General features: G+C 39.2%; 1 protein-coding gene across 1 annotated transcript in view; it reads left to right on the top strand.

Annotated features, from left to right (window-relative positions):
• The window catches only part of NECAB1 (N-terminal EF-hand calcium binding protein 1), a 59,978-nt gene extending 42,052 nt beyond the window's left edge, over positions 1-17,926 (top strand). Inside the window, exons 7-13 of the mRNA XM_010080038.1 lie at positions 1,982-2,094; positions 4,515-4,591; positions 9,454-9,507; positions 11,350-11,462; positions 13,516-13,593; positions 14,576-14,667; positions 17,580-17,926. Of these exons, the coding sequence (XP_010078340.1) occupies positions 1,982-2,094; positions 4,515-4,591; positions 9,454-9,507; positions 11,350-11,462; positions 13,516-13,593; positions 14,576-14,667; positions 17,580-17,608 (556 nt within the window). The 3' untranslated portion in view covers positions 17,609-17,926. The remainder of the gene's footprint in view (positions 1-1,981; positions 2,095-4,514; positions 4,592-9,453; positions 9,508-11,349; positions 11,463-13,515; positions 13,594-14,575; positions 14,668-17,579) is intronic.

Below are 17,926 nucleotides of genomic sequence, written 5' to 3'. Positions count from 1 at the left end.
TACCTGCTTGCACGATGATCCCAATGTTAAGAGGAGAAATAGCCAGGCTCTTGCTTGTTACAGCTTCTTCCTAAAACATAAGGCCACAGTATTGATTAACATCTAAGTCTATAAACTCTCAATCACCAGAGTATCCCACATCCATCCAAGGGGTTTAGCTGGATTTAATACCTTGACCTCACAGATAAGGGTTTGTAGGATGAAGGATAAAAACATTTTTGAAAAGGTACTTGGCTTTATGGATTTGTTTTCTTCAGGACACTACTGTTAAAGATGATAGGGAAAGCAAAATACAAGCTGTTGTGTTTCATGGACAAAGAAGATCTCAGCACTTCAAGTGTTTTAAAATGCATTGCTTTTTCATTCTTTCTTTTGGAAATGTCATTTTCTTGTTTGCTTTGCTGTTGGTTTTGAGATCTCTGAAGTACATGAATAATAGACTGCGGTTGTGTGCTAGCAGCTTGACCACAGGAATCAAGCAGGTTTTGAAAGGGTGCGCCAAGTATGCACAGTTATTTGTACCCCTCCATTCATGCATACCTCTTTCCAGGTTCCACATACAACTGATGGGAGAGAAAGAAGTCTTGAATGGCCAGTTCAAAGGTGGAGCCCAACTTAGGTGCTTTTACATCCTCTGAAGTAATCATTGACTTCTTCCCTGACTTGCCTTTTAGGACAGCCTCTCTAGAAATATGGTCTAGAAGAACCATCTGGGTAACTCAAACTCTTCACTTGGGTGTGTATTGGGTGACGTGAACATCCCTTTTGCTGCCAGCTTTCTTGTCTGCATTGACTGTCTGGTAGGGCATTGTGGAGACCTCTCTCTCCAGTTTTATCATTTGGTTTATAGCAAAGAAAATGAGAAAGAGGTGTGACACTGTTAAGCCAAATACCATCTTCCCCATTTTCTGAGGCAGCAATGTAAAAGCCAGGCAAACTCAGCACTGTAACTACAGCTACTCTGGAGAAGATGAGTTAGTTCTTAGTGCAGATACCCCAGTCCCTATGAAAAATCATCTTCAATTATATTTAACTTAGGGGCAAACTCTCTGAATCAAAATCCCATTAAGACACTCCTGAACTAATTTAAGAGTGTTCACAGTGGGGAAGTGCCATAATTTGGCTTACTGTGAAGGGATTTTTTGCTGCAGAAGATACTATCCTAAAATGTCTCCTTAACATAGTGTGTGTGCTTCTGGTAAGCCTTCATTCTGTGCTTCAGGAGACCAGAGAGCTTTCCAAAGCAGTGACCCGGGAATTATTTACTGAACTGTTTAGATTACTGTCTAATATTCTTTGCAACCACTAATCCAACTAACTGTTCAAAACTAACCCTAGTCCTGGTCCTTCATTGCTCTCCAGCTAGATGATGAAGAAGAACCACGTAGAGACATCCTTCAGCCCCCACACAAACTCTCAACCTTCAATGACTCTATGTCATCGCAGTACAAACATAAGTCATTTCTGTATCTGCTGTATTTAAATACTGGTCCCAGAAATGTGTCTGTCCTCCATCTAATATTTTTCCTTCCTTATTAACAGATACATGTTGCTATTTGTCTTTTCAAACTTTAAGCTGAAGCGGTCAATGTTTAAAGTTCATATCTCACTTTTAGCTGTTCTCGTGACCCCAGTTCCTCTGCAGAGATGCTATGAAATTCCCATGAAATAAGAAACAGTGTGAATGGTTCCTTAGGTCAAGTCAGAACTACATTAAGGACAACAGTGACCTCGAGGTTTCTCTCCCTAAAAGATAGGTTTACGCCAGCTTAACCATCCTCTTCTTTTTTTTTTTTTTTTTAATTTCTCTAATGACTAGCAACCTAAACACAACTAATTAGTAACAGTGAAAATCTGAAGAAATTCCAGATTTTTCCTTTTTTCATTCAAAAGGGAAGATACTAACACATTTTTTGAGAACAGCGAGAGGAAAGCTCTCCCACAGGTGTTACCCTATGAAGTCTCCTGTGTTTCTGTGCAGACAAGATCCAACAAAAGCAGAAGTGCTCTCAATTCAATGGCCAGGAAAACGTTCAGCTCGAAGGCTTCAGAGGAACAACATCCTCTTGCCGAATAGCCCTCATTTTAGCACAGGTATGGTATTTCACATTTTAAAGATATTTAAAACATGTGCATACACAAACATGTACAGAAAAATATACATGTATCTTCCTCTCAAAAATTTAAGTTAGACATGGTAAGTAACTCAGATACCTTACTGACAGAAGTCAGTCTTCAATTTAATATAGATAGTATTAGCTCAAACTGTAAGGAAAGTGAATATGTACCCATAGATCTGAACTGATAAAAGGTAAATACATAATTGCGGGCCAAACTGTGATGTCGTTTTGGAATTATGAATTGATTCAATATTTCTTAGCATACATAATTGCGGGCCAAACTGTGATGTCATTTTGGAATTGTGAATTGATTCAATATTTCTTAGTTAATATTTTCAGCCTGCAGATAAGAATGAAAAAGTGAAGGCTGTAAGTTACACAGAACCAAATTCTCTGTTGTCCCAGCTGAGGGAAACAAACAAGAAACAGAAAGAGAAAATACAAAACCTGAAAGAAAAAAGATATTTCATTTAAGATGATACAAAACAATCTGAAACATCATTTCTTCTTTGGAAAATGTGAGAGGGTGCTTTGGTAAACGGGGTTCTTTGGAAGCAGTGACACTGAGCATGCGGCTGCAATGAAGGCACCTCCAGGCTTAGGGAAGTCTCTCAGAATCAAAGCACAAAGATGACTGAAAGGCCAAAGTACGTGATGGGTCAAGCCCGCTACTTGACCAGTCACACAGATCTCACTGCTTGCAGCCGCTTGCTTACCTCTTCCTTTTTAACCGTCTTTTGACCAGATGCACAGGAACACTGTAGGTGTGTATATGCCTTTGTACTTGTTCAGGTAAAGCCTCCTCTATGTATAACACCTTTGGTATGTCCCCAGCATTGAGATTTCTTTCTTTGGTTAAAAACAGCCCAAGGGCCACAAGAACTCTTGGCTGGAAAATGAGCAGGTTAATGAATGCACATATGACGAGCATGTGTTGAAAAATCTTCAGTTTCTGATAAACAACCTTTCTCTGTCATTAGAGCAATCACTTATGTACACATTCACACTATGAGTGATGCCAGAACTGCTCTCACTATGCATATATCTGTTTCCTTGAGTGTTATCCTTTCCATCTGATAGACAATTTTCTTGAGACTTTAGCAAAGCCAAATTTTCAAGAGACTTTAAAGAGGCTTGGAGATGCTTGTGCCTTTGTACAATGTTTTCTAGCTTCACTTCTGCTATATGACATCAAATCATTATACAGTCATGAGTATGACTGCAGTAGAGATGGAGAGCCAGGGAGTCTTGTGAAAGGGGCATGTCCTATCCATATAAAGATGCAAGACATAATGTCTTCAGTCTTCCCTCTGCTGCTGAATTCCATGACTTGGGAGAAAAATAAACACAGGAAAGTTATTATGATGAACTAGTGTAGGAAGAATCAATTATAATAATCATATTGACGCAATTCATCAAGCACCTAGGAACACTGTTTGGGTGGAAGGGTAAAGAAGGATCATTGGCTGCAAGGGACATCCAGTTAACATTATTCAATCAGCTGTAGAGTCCATGGCAAGATTATATCCACAATTAGTGGATGAACACGTGAAAAACCCTAAGACAGCATATTGCAGATAAGCTGAAAACCCCTCAGAGCTTAAATACAAAAACAACTGTTGCAGCTAAATGAACCTTTTCTGAATAAAGAGAAAGCCCCTGATTCCCAATGCGTACAAGACATTCTATGATTATGTTAGGAGGCTCCTTCAAAAATCCCTCAACATCAGGATTCCTCAACGTGCCATGACAGAAACCTCGGTCATTTAGCTGCACATGTACACCCAATTAATTCTTTTCTGCTGTTCATAAGAATGTGTTTTTTTATTGGGAAGGAACATATATACTCTTAACCTTTGAATTATCCTGGAATCCTGCTGGAAGCACCATATCAGGATCCTGAGGACACCAACAGGCTGACCACAGCAATGTCCTTGCAGTTGGGGCCCTGCAGCAGGTCTGTTATCTTTCTGCAGAAGGAAGAAAAATCCTGACACCTAACATGTATTGGCAATGCCCCAAAGTTGATTTTGCATTCTGAGCAGAAGGTGTTCAGGTTATGAGCTGCTTCCATCTGCAGAGGAGGGCATTCTTTTCTTCAAGTACCAGCACAATTTCAAAAGTACTGGCATTAATCTAAAATGTAGTAGATTTAGATATCTGTTTTGGATATCTATTGTATCTTCAAAAGAAAGAAAAATAATTCATATACTCAAAATCATGTTTTCCTTCAGTTACACCAAAATGAACATTGAACTAGTTACGGCACAATCTTTGAGAAGCAAAATAAATTGCAATCTAAGCTGAACATTTTTTATAAAATAAATGAATGCACTATGTTCCTCCAGCATTTAATAACCTATTATAAATGTTCTTTACTTATATTTTCCAAAGGTTGGATTGAGGAAGACAGCCAGTGGATGACCCAGATAAACAGACTCCAAAAGCTGATTGACAGGCTGGAAAAGAAGGTGTGTGTTTCTTTTCACCTGTTTGTTCTCTCATTTTCAGTAAAGCAATCCTTAAACCACAAATGCTTTCAATGTCCCAGTCACAGTCTTTCCACTCAAGAATGACTGAAACTTCAACATCACCTAAATGAGCTAACACTCATTAAATGCCTACATTTTCCTTCCACCTTCTTCTTTCCTATTTCATGGGAAAATGACATGGTTTTCTCACATTCCCCTTTCCCCTTCCCATCACCATATATCCAACTTTTCACAAAGATCTGAAAATTCACATTACTCTATGACTGGAGGATGTTATTGTATGTAGTTATCCTTGTTTTGGCAAGATGGGACAAGCCTCTCTTTTTAGAATCTGATCTTTTTCTCTTCCTCTCCAAACTTTCCCACTAAAACTTGACAGCAAGTTTTGTTTCTTCCTTCCCCATCAGAGAATACTAATTTATAAAGATTAAAACACTTTTCTAGTAAGTACAGTTCAACCAAAAGCTGGTGCAAATCCCACCATCCCTCCTGGGAGCCGTGGGAGCCGCCCCAGCTCTGGGGCTGCACCAGCCCCCCAAGCCCTGAGACCGCCTGCAGTTCCCACGCCAAAGCAGAACCCTCCGGGAGTCTGACAATTGTCTCGTCTGATCCAATGATATCAAGGCTTCCCAGGGCTAGCAAAAACCTGAGTAACATCTGTCTGTACAGAAAATGCCTATAAATGCCTATTTCTTTTTTTTTTTTTTCAATCAGATTGATTTCTACCCTAGGTTTTAAAAGTTGTTTTATGTCTGTATGTGATTACTCTTTTTTTTTTTTTTTTTTTGAGAAGAGCAGACAAAAATGCAAGGTATAAATGCCTGTGTTGTTCTCTACATAAGGTGTCCCTACTGAAGGACAGACAGACAATTTCAGACAGGAGCTAAGGGTGTGGCTGAATTCAGTGGATTTTGGGTCCCAGGGGATTTCTTCCTCCTGATCCACTAGAGGCAAGGTTTTAGGTGGAAGTGCTCTCAGACCCCAGAGCTGCTCCAGTCCCAGCATGGCAGATGCTGCTCCTCCCTGCAGGTCAGTGCTCACCAGTGAGGCTGTGCATGTACTCCAAAGATACTGGTCCACACACAGCAGCACGGTGCCTTCACCAGCACCCACAGACAGGCAGCACTCACAGAAACATGAACACGAAACAGCCTGACCCTGTTCCTTCTTTCCAGCTGATCAGATTGACATTCCCCCGTGAATGTTATAATGGGCTTTAAGTCCATCTAGTATTTGGGTCTGGACCCATGCCCCTTAGCCAGGCACTGGCTTGGACTTTGGGTACAGGCAGACAAGTGTCTCCCCCTACTCACCTGCCGGTCCAACTTTTTAAACACCTGGAAAATACTTAAGTAAGGGATTTAACATGAAGACAGAATAAACGGTGGTGATCTGGCACAGAGCTCAGCAAGACAAGCATACTGACCTTTCTGTGCCATTGCTCCCTCCCAAATGAACAAACTAGCCCTAATCACTTTTCCTCTTTGGTCCCAGTTTGGGACCAAGATTTGGTATTTTTGTTATCTCAGCCCTGTTACCGAATAGCTGCATTACTGATACCGTCATCCCCGGCACTGCCAGCCTTGCAAGACTCTGCTCCACAAAAGGAGCCCAGGACTCCCTCCAGATGTCCCTGAGGCCTGACAGTCTCTCCCATCGCATCTCCTTAACCAGCTGTGAAATTCAGCCATTCCTTGTGGCATTGCCTGTAACTTCTGGCAGCTTCTCACTCTGTTCCTCGCCATGCTCAGCAGCTCCTCGTGGTCTCCTCAGGCCAGGGCATCCTCTGCCTGCACACAACAGCTTCCTCCCAGAGGTCATTTCTGCATGAGAAAAGAAATTATATAGCAGTTGCCACATTAATGACATTTTAGTAGCAACTTGATTTTTTCTGAATAGGTAGAAATTGGATTTTGAAATGTCAAAGTCCGTCATGAAATGTAACTCTCGCTTTTGGTCCAGCTTTACTCCCAGCTCTGCTTTGGAAGCAGCAGCTCACTGTCCTGCCACTGGGACCTCCCAACACCAACTCATGCCAAAAAGGAGTTTAAGGAAATTTAAAAATTAAAAGAATGTTACTGAAAAAAGAAACATGGCATACAGCAATAATGCAATGCAAACACTACAGAAAGCAGACAATGATTTTGTGGTAACTAAAATTAAAACAAGGACATTCTAAAATGATCATATTTGTTACAGATAAATGACAAAGAACCTCAGCTTGAAAAGGAGCTCAGTGCCAAAGTGAAAGAGTGGCAGGGCACAGACCTTCCATATTTATCTCCTTATCAATATAAAACTTGATTAATAAAACATAGCAATTAGATAAACCTAATTTTGACAAAGACAGCCTATATCCACCTTTGCCTAACTTTGCATCTGCTTGACTTTTTATCTCATGACCAGGTCTAACTGTAAGAGGTGAGAAGTTCACCATTTCTGCAACTTCTCCAGGATTACCTTCTTCGATTGTTCTTGTCTTGGCACTTCTTTCTGGCTTTTGTGAACTAAAAAACCCAATTTTCTAGGCATGCAGCTTAGAAATCATAAAACTTCTGGTCCTATAAAGTATCCTAAGGCATATTAAAAAGACTATGAGAATTCCTTTGCATTAACGACATCCCCTCTGGTCCTCATTTTATTCCATCTTACACTTCATTATAGCAGGAGGAGCTCCCTGTGATCCATGTTTAAACAGCACCTAGCAAAACAGTGTCTGGGTCACAACTGGGACAGGCATGTATTGCAAAAAGGATGTTGGTGCCTCTTAGCAGTAGGAGACTGTGAGCCCATCTACTCTTCTCCAAAGCAAAGTCAAGAAAAGGCAAAGTCAAAAAAAAGCACAGCTCATAGCTTGAATGACCATTGACTTCAGATTGAAATGAATTAAACAGAAAAACCAAGTGGCTGGTCACTACTTCTCGCCTGAGATGAGGCAGTTACATATGCCATCTCTCTGCAGTACCTTAATCATTTTTAGCCCAGATGATGTTCCAGGTTAACCCACCACATCCAGCCAAGTGTTACATTTTTGCTGCCTTTCAGCGGCTACTGAAGCTCTTCTTTTTGACTTTGCTCTGAAACAGATTGGAAGGATCACACAATCACACTAAGAGGAAGTTTCAGAAGCTCCCTCTTCTCATCTGAGCTGGGGCAGGACCGAGGAGGTGTTGTACAGCCCCGGTTCTGAGATGCAGTCTTGGTCAGTTTTCATTTCCGAGCTGCATGATAACTTTCTGGCAGGAGATCTCCTCTCCACATTGGACTACTTGACTCATGCTCAGCGTCGAGTCAGCGGATGTCCAAGCGCTCTTTCTGCACAGACAAGGACTGTGCGCCAGCGTGCTCCAAGGTCACAGCAAGCTGTCTGTGTGGACTTAGCTCATCTGTGTAGTCATGCCCTGTCTGACAACATAACATTACTGAAGAACTGCTATAGATTAACTGCTTGAGGGGGTCAGCAAGTTATCCAACAGTGATTCCTACTGGAAAAATACCTGGTGAACGACTGATTTAGTGTTGTCTAACTCTTCAGCTGTCTTCTGGCAAAGGTGAAATGAACCATGAATCATTCTCATAAGTCCTCTTTTTTTTTTCTTGGGTTCTAAAGTGATACATACTGGGAAAAGCAGATTTTTTTTTTCTTGATACCTTAAGAGAAAGCTTGCAGTACAAATTGAGTCATGCATGCCCTTCCTCACTTCTTCCATACATTTCCCTAGAAAAAAATTGCACTGAAAATATAGACCAATATGCATTTTCTCTCAGGGTTTTTATCTGAAGTGTCTGCACTGAAAAATGAGCTATTAAAGCTGCGTAGGTTTTTTCTCCCCCACACACACACTTCATGCCTTTCTGTGCACGTTGTGCAGGAGAGGTGCAGCGGCACAGCAGGCAACGTGTGACTCCTACTTCACCCCTGCCAGGCTCTGCCACCTGCTGCTGGTGGAGGTCCCCTGTTCATTTCAATTCTACCTGCACACCTCTCGTTGATTTTTCAGCCAGCAGTATTTGAGCTGGTGAAATGCCTGCTACCTGAGGTTTAGTCAATCCTTACCCAGCTGGAAGCAGAAGAAATTTTTTTATCTTTGTTACACAAGAACTGTGTGCAATGAAAAGCGAAGCACCACCAAGAGTGCATTTTGCTACAGATGCTTATTGCAAATTGGTCTGCTTGTTTTTTCAGGCATATGGATATTTTTCAGAATATCCATATGGCACTGGATTAGAGGGCACTGCATGTGCCTAGCATGTAAGCCAAAATTTTGTGTGCGCTGTTAGATGGTGTGTGCATGAATCACTGCCTCATGAAGTGCGCAGCCAGTCTGTGTGTTCTGCAAGCATACTGCTGCCTCACAGATGCATCTGGTTGCTGCTGCCCAGTCTGTCCTCGGGAGCAAGTACAGCCATTCAGAAACCTGACTTGGAGCACCGTGCTCATCTCTTTCAATGCTAGAAAACAGTTCCTTGCAACTATACCCCTCCCTTGCTCATCTCCATAGTCCACGTGACAATTTGAGAAGGCATTTGTCTCTTCTGAATTAAGTCCAATGTACATTTGTGAGCAAGCAGATTTGTTTCAAATGAGAAAATTACCTGCTCTGCATTATAAATAAAACTTTACAGAATAGCCCGGACTGGAGTTAACCACTGAAATGTGCAAGATTCTGCAAACAATCCTTGTGTTTGACTTACAGCTAATAAAGAAGGGATTTAATTATAACTTCTGGAGATATAACAGAATCTAACTACTATTGGAATAGTTTGTTAAAAAGGCAAGAGCAGAATACACCCGTACTATTGCCTCTTATATTTCTGTTTTCTTTTCAACTGCCTGAAAGGACCTAAAGCTTGAGCCATTTGAAGAGGAAGTTTTGGAAGAAAATGCAAAATCTGTAAGTGCTTTTCAAGATAATGACCTTTGACTTTTTTTTCCAGGTAGCAAGACAACAACCTCATCTGATTTCTTTTGTTAAAAAGTAATAAATTAAAAAATCGCCATCCTCACTTTTCCCAGTGGTAAGAATCCACTTGAGTCAGCAGAATACATTGTGCAAGATGCAACACAAAAAAAAAATTGGAATATGGAGGGAAAATGTTTATATTAATAAATTTTTGCATTGTTTTCAAAGGGTACAGTGAGCCAAAACCTCAAGTCACATAGGAGGAAAAGGTGTAATAAATAAGATTTACTGAATTTGGCAGCTGTGTTTATGGGCTGGTACCCTCTCAGCTCCTGATTGCCTAATGCTGCATGCATGCTTTAAATCACGGTTGTACAGCCAGCCAGCATCCTTCCCTCCCTCCGAAACTGTTATAGAAAGCCTTATCAGGAAAGATGGGAGAGCATCTCGTGTCAAGCAGAAATCAATATGACAACTTACAAAACCAAAAACATAACCAGAAATAAACCTACTTTTAACTAAGTTCATGTCCCAATATCAAGATGAATTTTTCAAATACACTAGCATTCCTAAATTCAGGGCTTTGAACCTAACAAAATGCAAATTGAATACACATGAAAAAAATAACAAAAATAGATGGTCCATCAAATTTCTTATTTCATCACAAGAGTTGTATTAATATTTTTGCTTTTTTAAATTAGATTATACAATGTTGCTAGACAGGCTGCTTATGAAGAAGGGATAATCCATGAGATAACAGTATCAATAATCAAGGCAGAAACAAGTCAAAAACCCATACAAGAGATGGTGTTTCTTCAAATATTTCATTAGTAAAGTTGACAAGCTTCCATGGATGAATCAGTATGTAAACTACTTACATTAGCTAAATGATAATCATAGTAATTCAGGATAAATAAGTCTCCTGTTTGCCAAGTGTTTCCATAGTCCTGTTTATAAAGATTGTTCATTTTTTTACAGAAAGGAGGAGGAAAAGAACACTCTCTAGTCATAATTTAAAATGGGCTACCTCAGGCATCTCATTCAGGTGTGAGTCAGAGTTCTAAAAGGAAAAAGACTACAACATCACCTCAATGAAAGTAACACTGCATCCAACGCAGATTGTGGGAATATGCTCTTATCTCAAACCTCGCACCTGCTTGCATACAGATTCAGGAAGGAAGGAAACATGCTGACTTTATTATTGAACATTTCAAAGATCAAAATTTGCTTTACATTCTTCCAAAAAGACTCTCCCATAGAATCATAGAAGCATTTGGGTTGGAAAGGACCTTAGAGATCATCAAGTTCCAACCCCCCTGCCATGGGCAGGGACAACTCCCACTAGCCCAGGTTGCTCAAAGCCTCATCCAGCCTGGCCTTGAACCCCTCCAGGGATGGGGCATCCACAGCTTCTCTGGGCAACCGGTTCCAGTGCCTCACCACCCTCACAGCAAATAAATTCTTCCTAATATCTAATCTAAATCTACCCTCTTTCAGCTTAAAACCATTACCCCTTGTCCTGTCACTGCATGCCCTTGTAAAAAGTCCCTCTCATCCCAGCATCGGACAACTCTTGCTTTCTCTAAGGTGGACACTCATTTTGGGAGTTTCCATTCTGTGCCTCAGCCTGCCTAAACATAAACAGCCACACTCGAGCATTTCAACTTCTCCAATCCAGAGCACTAAAACAGGGACGGCAAACTTCAAAGGAACTTTTGTGGGTTTTCTTTGATGATTGTGGTTTTTATAGTTTTGTGATAAACTTTTCTGAATTTGAAGTACAAAGAATTCAGAAGATGATATGGCAGTAACATTGTCATGTTTTTGTATCAGCACATAATGATTGTTCAACGTCAAATGTCTGTGATAGAAGAAGACATCGAGGAATTCCGGCTCGCTCTCAAGCAGTACGTGGAATCTGCTTCTGCTCAAGGTGGCTGCTTGCAGTAAGTACAATGTCACTGTCCTTGGGCTGAAGGAAGGAATGTGGTCTAATTTCCTGAATAACTTTTAAATGGAGCTGGATTGTTTATGAAGAAAGAACCTGCCAACATCTTCTTTCCTGGCTGTTTATGCATGTGTGTAAGAACTTTTCAAAGACAACTAAAACCAGAAAGAGATGTCAAAGTATATGTGCAGACTTTAAGTAGTATCACAAAATTACAATACAGGCTATCCCAAAGATGCTAAACAATCTTCTAAGGCTTCTCAGCTCGGTAGGTCACCAATTCATGGCTTGTGAAAGCTCCCAGGCTGACACTCTTTATGGGAAAACTCATTTGTCATCCTTCAAGTGTGCTCACCTGGCAAGTGAGCAACTTACCAACTTGTTTGCCAGTAGTCTGCATGGAAGCTTTCAGAATCTTCCCTTTAGACTGTCATTTTAAAATTTTAATTCATGATAGAGAATGGGAAAAAATTAAAAAGCAAAATTTTAAATGAAATGGTGTATTTCTGCTTTGCTCCTTTTAGAATTAAAACATTAGAACTGGGTTAAGAATAAATTTTAGTGACTCACCACTGTACTGAATTTCTTAATTTAACACACTGGAGAAAGCTACTACCATACACACTACAGACCATTATGAAATAAATATTTGTATAATGTGTACACAATACAGGATCTTCCTGTATATTCAAAGGTTGCCTCTCACATCTATAATTTATAAGCCTTGTTGCTATGACAAGAAAATGTAAGTTAAGCTGGAAGAAGAGTGACCTTTTTGCAGTGGTTAGCTTGTAAAAGCAGACTGATGAGGAAAATAAAATTCTTTCGTGGGCCAAGAGCTGGAAAAAAACAAAGAAGAGAAGCCCCACAGCCCCCCTTCAAAAATAAACATCCAGCAAGCTACTGTCGTGACTCCAACCTCGCCCGGGGAGAGAGCTTGCATGACTTCAGAATGCAACTTAACAAATGATGGCACGAAGTTACTTTCTTTCCCGAGTTTACAGACATTTGGTAAGTCTGTAATGCCACCTACCGGTTGGTTTTTACTGTAACTGTTTATGACGTTTTTTTCCAACAGCTCTTGATAATTTTGCTATATGACAACGTGCTTTCACATACAGGAGGAGAAAACCAATAACTCATATGCCTTATTGCTTATTACTGTATGAAGTATAACCTGAGACCAGTGTGTAAGCACATCAGCGTAACATCAGCAATCTCACACTTGGGCACTCAGAGAAAGACATCCATATGGTTTTTGTGCTATACATCTAAACACCAATTTGAGTACCCAAATGCATAAGTACCCTACGTGCTATAAAGCTTTTATGCTCACGATAATAAGCAGGATGATTCTGTGTAGAGGATCCACAGATACTCTGGGGGTTATTTTTCACCCATGATAAATTATTAGCTGAATAGCATAAGAATAAGTAAATAGTACCCAGAGGCATTATTTTAAAAGTGTATCTGCAGCAGACATCAGCCTGTCATCTGGCTTTATACCTTATTAAGATTTGTTTTCAAAGCTCCTAAACTCTATGCCACTGATGCATTTCTCATACAAGAGGATGACTTCTCACAGCATAATTCTCCAGTGAAACAGCACAAGCCACTCTGTAAACTTACTCAAACTGTTCTCTATGTGCAATACGCTGTATTAGCTGATTTCCCCTGAACCACAGCTGTCTGATTAATTTTTTGTATTGCTGATTAGCATTACTTTGGATAAATGACACTACTGGAGCAATATGAAAAAGGAGTTTCATAAATAAGAGTCTTATCATAAGTGTAACAATAAAAAATATTAATAAATAAAAAGCCATAAAAATACACCAAGGGGTTTTTTTTAAAAGAAAGATCAGATAATTTGCAGTATGTGATCACTTATTTGTTAAATTTATTATTTGGGTTGGTTTTTTGTTTTGGTTTGGTTTTTATTTCAAAAATCATTGTATTTGGTTCCAACTCATAAGCAATTTGGAATAAGATGTGTATGTCCAATAACTTTGTCATCTTTTATTAAATTAGTTCTATCCTACAATTCTTAGTGTTTCCATACAGAAGCTTCCAAGTGATTCCCGCTTCATTGTTTATGAGTTCTGGGAGAACAGCAATGCCTGGAATAGGTAAGTTTCAGGTTTTTGGTTTGAGGTTGGTTTTTTTTTTTGGTAATACAGAAAGTTTTGAAGGTTAGAAAGAAATTGTGTAGAAAGACTGAATACAAATTAAATACTACTAATTAATCTCTTGATAGTTGTAATTAATACTTCAGAACAATACTTCAATTCCTGAAAACTAACATATACTGAAACATACATACAAATAAAAATGTCAGAAAGACAAAGCTAATTCAAATAGAACATAAAAAGTCTGAAAGCAAAGAGAGAAAGGTACGGCATCAGATGGATGTTAGGTGATCAGAGACAAAAGAACAGGGAAACAACAGAAGGAGCCAATGAGTGAGACAGGAGGTGGCCATCCAGCAACACCCTTAAGCATGCAGGCAGTCATGGGGAACTTTCCCAACCTTCCCAAATCCACATGACAAAAACCCATCTGAGAGATTCCCAGAATATCTCTTTTGAGCCCAAAATAGAAATTAAAGTGACTAAAAGTCCTACCAGACAAATTCTAGCCTGCGGCAGGCAGATGGCTAAGCAATTGAGTAGAGACAAAAAGATTTGCCTTAACTACATTTATTATTAAAAAAAAAAAAAAACAAAACCAACCAAACAAAAAACCCCTTATGATCCTAAATCTGTAGACAGAAACCATTCTGAAGGAAGATGGAGAAGTTCCTTGAAGCTTAGGTTCTTTCCTTTTGAACAAAACCCCAGTTCAAAGTTTACTTTGAGAAAGACTCAAGAATGCTAGTAACAGACATCAACACTACACTGGGTCACAACCAAGAGAGGAGCATCAGAATAACTCTTAATCGTACAGAAGAAAACCTGTGTTTAATAAAACATGCACGCACTTCACATCTGGGCTCCTCTCCCGCTATCTTCATTGCCTGAGTTTTGAAGCACAAAATCTCTGTTACAACATTAATTGTAACATTTCTGATGCTCATAAAAAGATATAATCTTATTTTTTACAATTGTTTAGCCACCTTCAAATGAATTACAGCAAGACATTCCAAAGAAGTAACGTGGACTTCTTGGAAACTCCAGAGCTCATCACAACAATGCTAGTCCCTGGTAAATACCAACTTTTCACAATGTTTTGTTTGTTCCATGTGAAGAGTTCTGCTATATTGGTGTGTTCCATGTGCAGGATCGCTCCAGAATATCACCCTGAGTCAGAACTTCTTTGGTAAAGTATGGAGGAGAAAGGGGGTCCAAATGCTTTTATTTTAAGCACAGAAATGTAAACTGCATCAGCAAGAGTTGGGCCCACAATGCTTTACTTTATATGGTACAAAGTTACGCTAGCATGTACTTTCAAGAAAATATCTAGAATAAAGAACACTATTTGTGAATAGTAAAATAGACCCATTTAAGATTTTCAAGCAAAAAATTGCTTGCTGAAGACTTCAATTTAATCATATTTTCATTGACTGATGCAAGTCTTAATTACTAATAATTAATATTTACTAACCAATTTATTGTACATGGTTCCTGCTATGTTAAAACTGAGAAAAAACAAACTACTTTGAAAAAGCAAGGTGTTAATGATTTCAAATTACTATTTCTAATTCAAACCAATGAGCATGCAACATCTTGTTTCTTAGAGAAATGATAGAAGAGATAGTGCAGGAGGAAGCAAAGTGAGCGTCATTCCCACATTTACAGAGGGAGGACAGCAAAATTTTTATCTTAGGCAACACAAATCTACTACAATAAAACCCTAATTTCTCCTATGTCTGAATACAGACTAAATTTAAAATAAGAAAACCCCACCGAGGAGAAAAAAAAAAAAAAATTACATAGTCCTATACTTGGCATTTCTCCTTAAAAGAAACCAGCCACGACATTTTCATACCTCATGAGCCTGATCTGAACACGCAGTTATATGCCAGGGATTCCTGTATCAGGAGATTGCACTTAATGAAGCCAGAATCCCTCAAATCTTACTGGGAAATTGCTGGGTTTAAGACAAACTTAGCTGTAGGAAAAAAGGTGGCCCTTTCCCAAACTTCTGTATGTTCAAGAGCGAGACTGGGTATGAGCCAGATGTGTTCCAGGGGTGGCTTCCTCACAGCTCAAGTACAATTAAAGCAACAACAACAACAAAAAAAAAAAAAGTACACATAATTTATAAATCTCTAAATATAGACATGTCTGAAATTGGATTCAAAATGCTCGTGAAAGCATCGACTCTGCCTGCTAAGAAGGATTTCGGTCTGAAGCACTCCATCCTGGCAGATAGTTGCCATAGAAACAACATTTCTCACTGTGCACTCCTTGCTGGGCGGGGGGAGCACTGGGAAGTAATGCATTCACGGTTATTTTTGCAATTTTATAGGTTGCCTATAATTTACAAATCTGTGCAGACTTTTGAGCTTTTGTTTCATGGAACGTACTTCCCATGTTTGATCTGTAGAAATCATATTTGTATTTGAAACACAGAAAATGTTCATGAAGTAAAAAATGGTGGCTGCAATGCTGCCAGTGTACTCTAGGAAAGAATTTTAGACGCCAAAAAGTGATACCACTTTTTTCCTGATTATCAGGAACTCTGCAACTAGCACATAGGTAGGCTCTATTTTAAAAACAAATTTACCCTAGCTCAGACACATCTATAGTTTTTCATGCATCTGGTTAACTAAGAACTGAAACAATTCTGAATCATAATCTGAATCTGAATCAAAGATTACAACCCAAAGGTCTTCACTCAGCTGATTAACTAAAATTAATAAAGATATACTTGCCTGGCTAAGAATGATTCAGGAAGACAGAGGATTTCAGGAATGTTAGATCCAATATTATCCTAAAGCAAATTCATTTACCATCGGTTAATAGTTGCTTCAGGCCGATCTACAAGGATAGCAAATCAGTCAGTTCATCTTCAGTGAATGCCTGATCTTTAGATAAAGATCTGGACTTGAGGACACTTGGAGAACGTTTTCATGAAGAAAACAAAAGCTAGGGGAAAACTGTTGAATGCTTAATCCATGAAATAAACTGATAAATTGTCATTATTTTGCCAAAATTCATTAATCCACTGATGTGTCAGAGACTACTAGGCTTTCATAGCTCGAATTCAGACAGAATTCCTAAGTATCTTCTCAACGTTCCTCTTCAAGAATAACATTTTTCAGAAAAATGCCATAACTGAAGGATTTCCAGACACATTCACAGAAATAAATTGTGTTAATGAATTTAATCCCCAAACTGTGTAGTTCAACACCTACTGAGCCTAGAACACCCCTCAGTTAAGGGGACCTGGCATCTCATCTACAGTCACAATTCCTTTCCTTCCTTCCTGTCTCTCTCCGTAAATCTTGTGGTTCCTCTTTGCATAAGGTTCAGTTTCAGAGGGCAAAGGGGCAGGGACTGTAAAGAAGAAGTACAAATGTGTTTCACTCCAGCCCTGGCTATAATATGGTGATTACAGATCTCCTTTTGCAGGAATTACATTTTACAAATCCATCAATTCTCTTACTTTTGGGGCAAAAAAGCTCTTAATCCTAGAGTTATGTAAAAAGAACAGCACCAGGTTTGAATAATGTCCCCAGGAAAGACTGTTGTTAAAGGCAGCACATCCGCCCAGGGAACACAGTGCTCAGCGAAATTACTGGCACACGCAGCAGAACAGGAGCGGGGTTACATGGTGTGCTCTCTGGGATCTGGGTGCTTAATTCTATGCAGCTGCACCTATGACATGTTAAGGCTTCTTTGGATGTTATCAAAATGAGATGTAAGTTCTTATGCTAAAGCCACCCCCCACCAGTTACACTCAGCTCTCCTAGTATTTTAAGTATTCGTCCCCTGCCTGGAAAGGTTTTAGCCTTAAAAGCATGCAGCTTTCAAATAAAATAGTATTAGCTGCATATATAAATGAACTTTTCTTTATATATGTTACAGGTATTTTATTTAGGATTTTTACAAGAAGTAGAGAAAGAAATATTGCTTATGTTAACAAATAAATAAATTCTCCTCTCTTTCAGCATCGTGGTGGGTCCTCAATAACAACTAGAAGCTGTGGTTCCAAGTGATGTTAATGTTCCGTTGTTTTTCATTACAAGAACATTCCTATAGCACTGTACAGGTGTGCTGGGTTATGCATTCATGCTGTGATACTGTTTGTTATGAAGGATGTGATCTTTTCCATTTTACAATATTGAAAACTGCACATTTATTACCTTCTCTTCTTGTGACTAGTTCAGTGAAATGATGCATTCTAAAAGGTGAAATAAGACAACTATATTCTAAACTCTTTACTGTGTGTATTCAGTCCAAACTGTCACAGAGAAGTGTATCTTGACGGGTATGACTAAGTATTTGTGAAAAGTTT

The sequence above is a fragment of the Pterocles gutturalis genome, unplaced genomic scaffold (assembly GCF_000699245.1).
Source record: "Pterocles gutturalis isolate BGI_N339 unplaced genomic scaffold, ASM69924v1 scaffold10266, whole genome shotgun sequence".
NCBI lineage: Eukaryota > Metazoa > Chordata > Aves > Pterocliformes > Pteroclidae > Pterocles > Pterocles gutturalis.
Note: the sequence above shows the minus strand (reverse complement) of the source record. Positions and strands in the feature narration are given on the sequence as shown.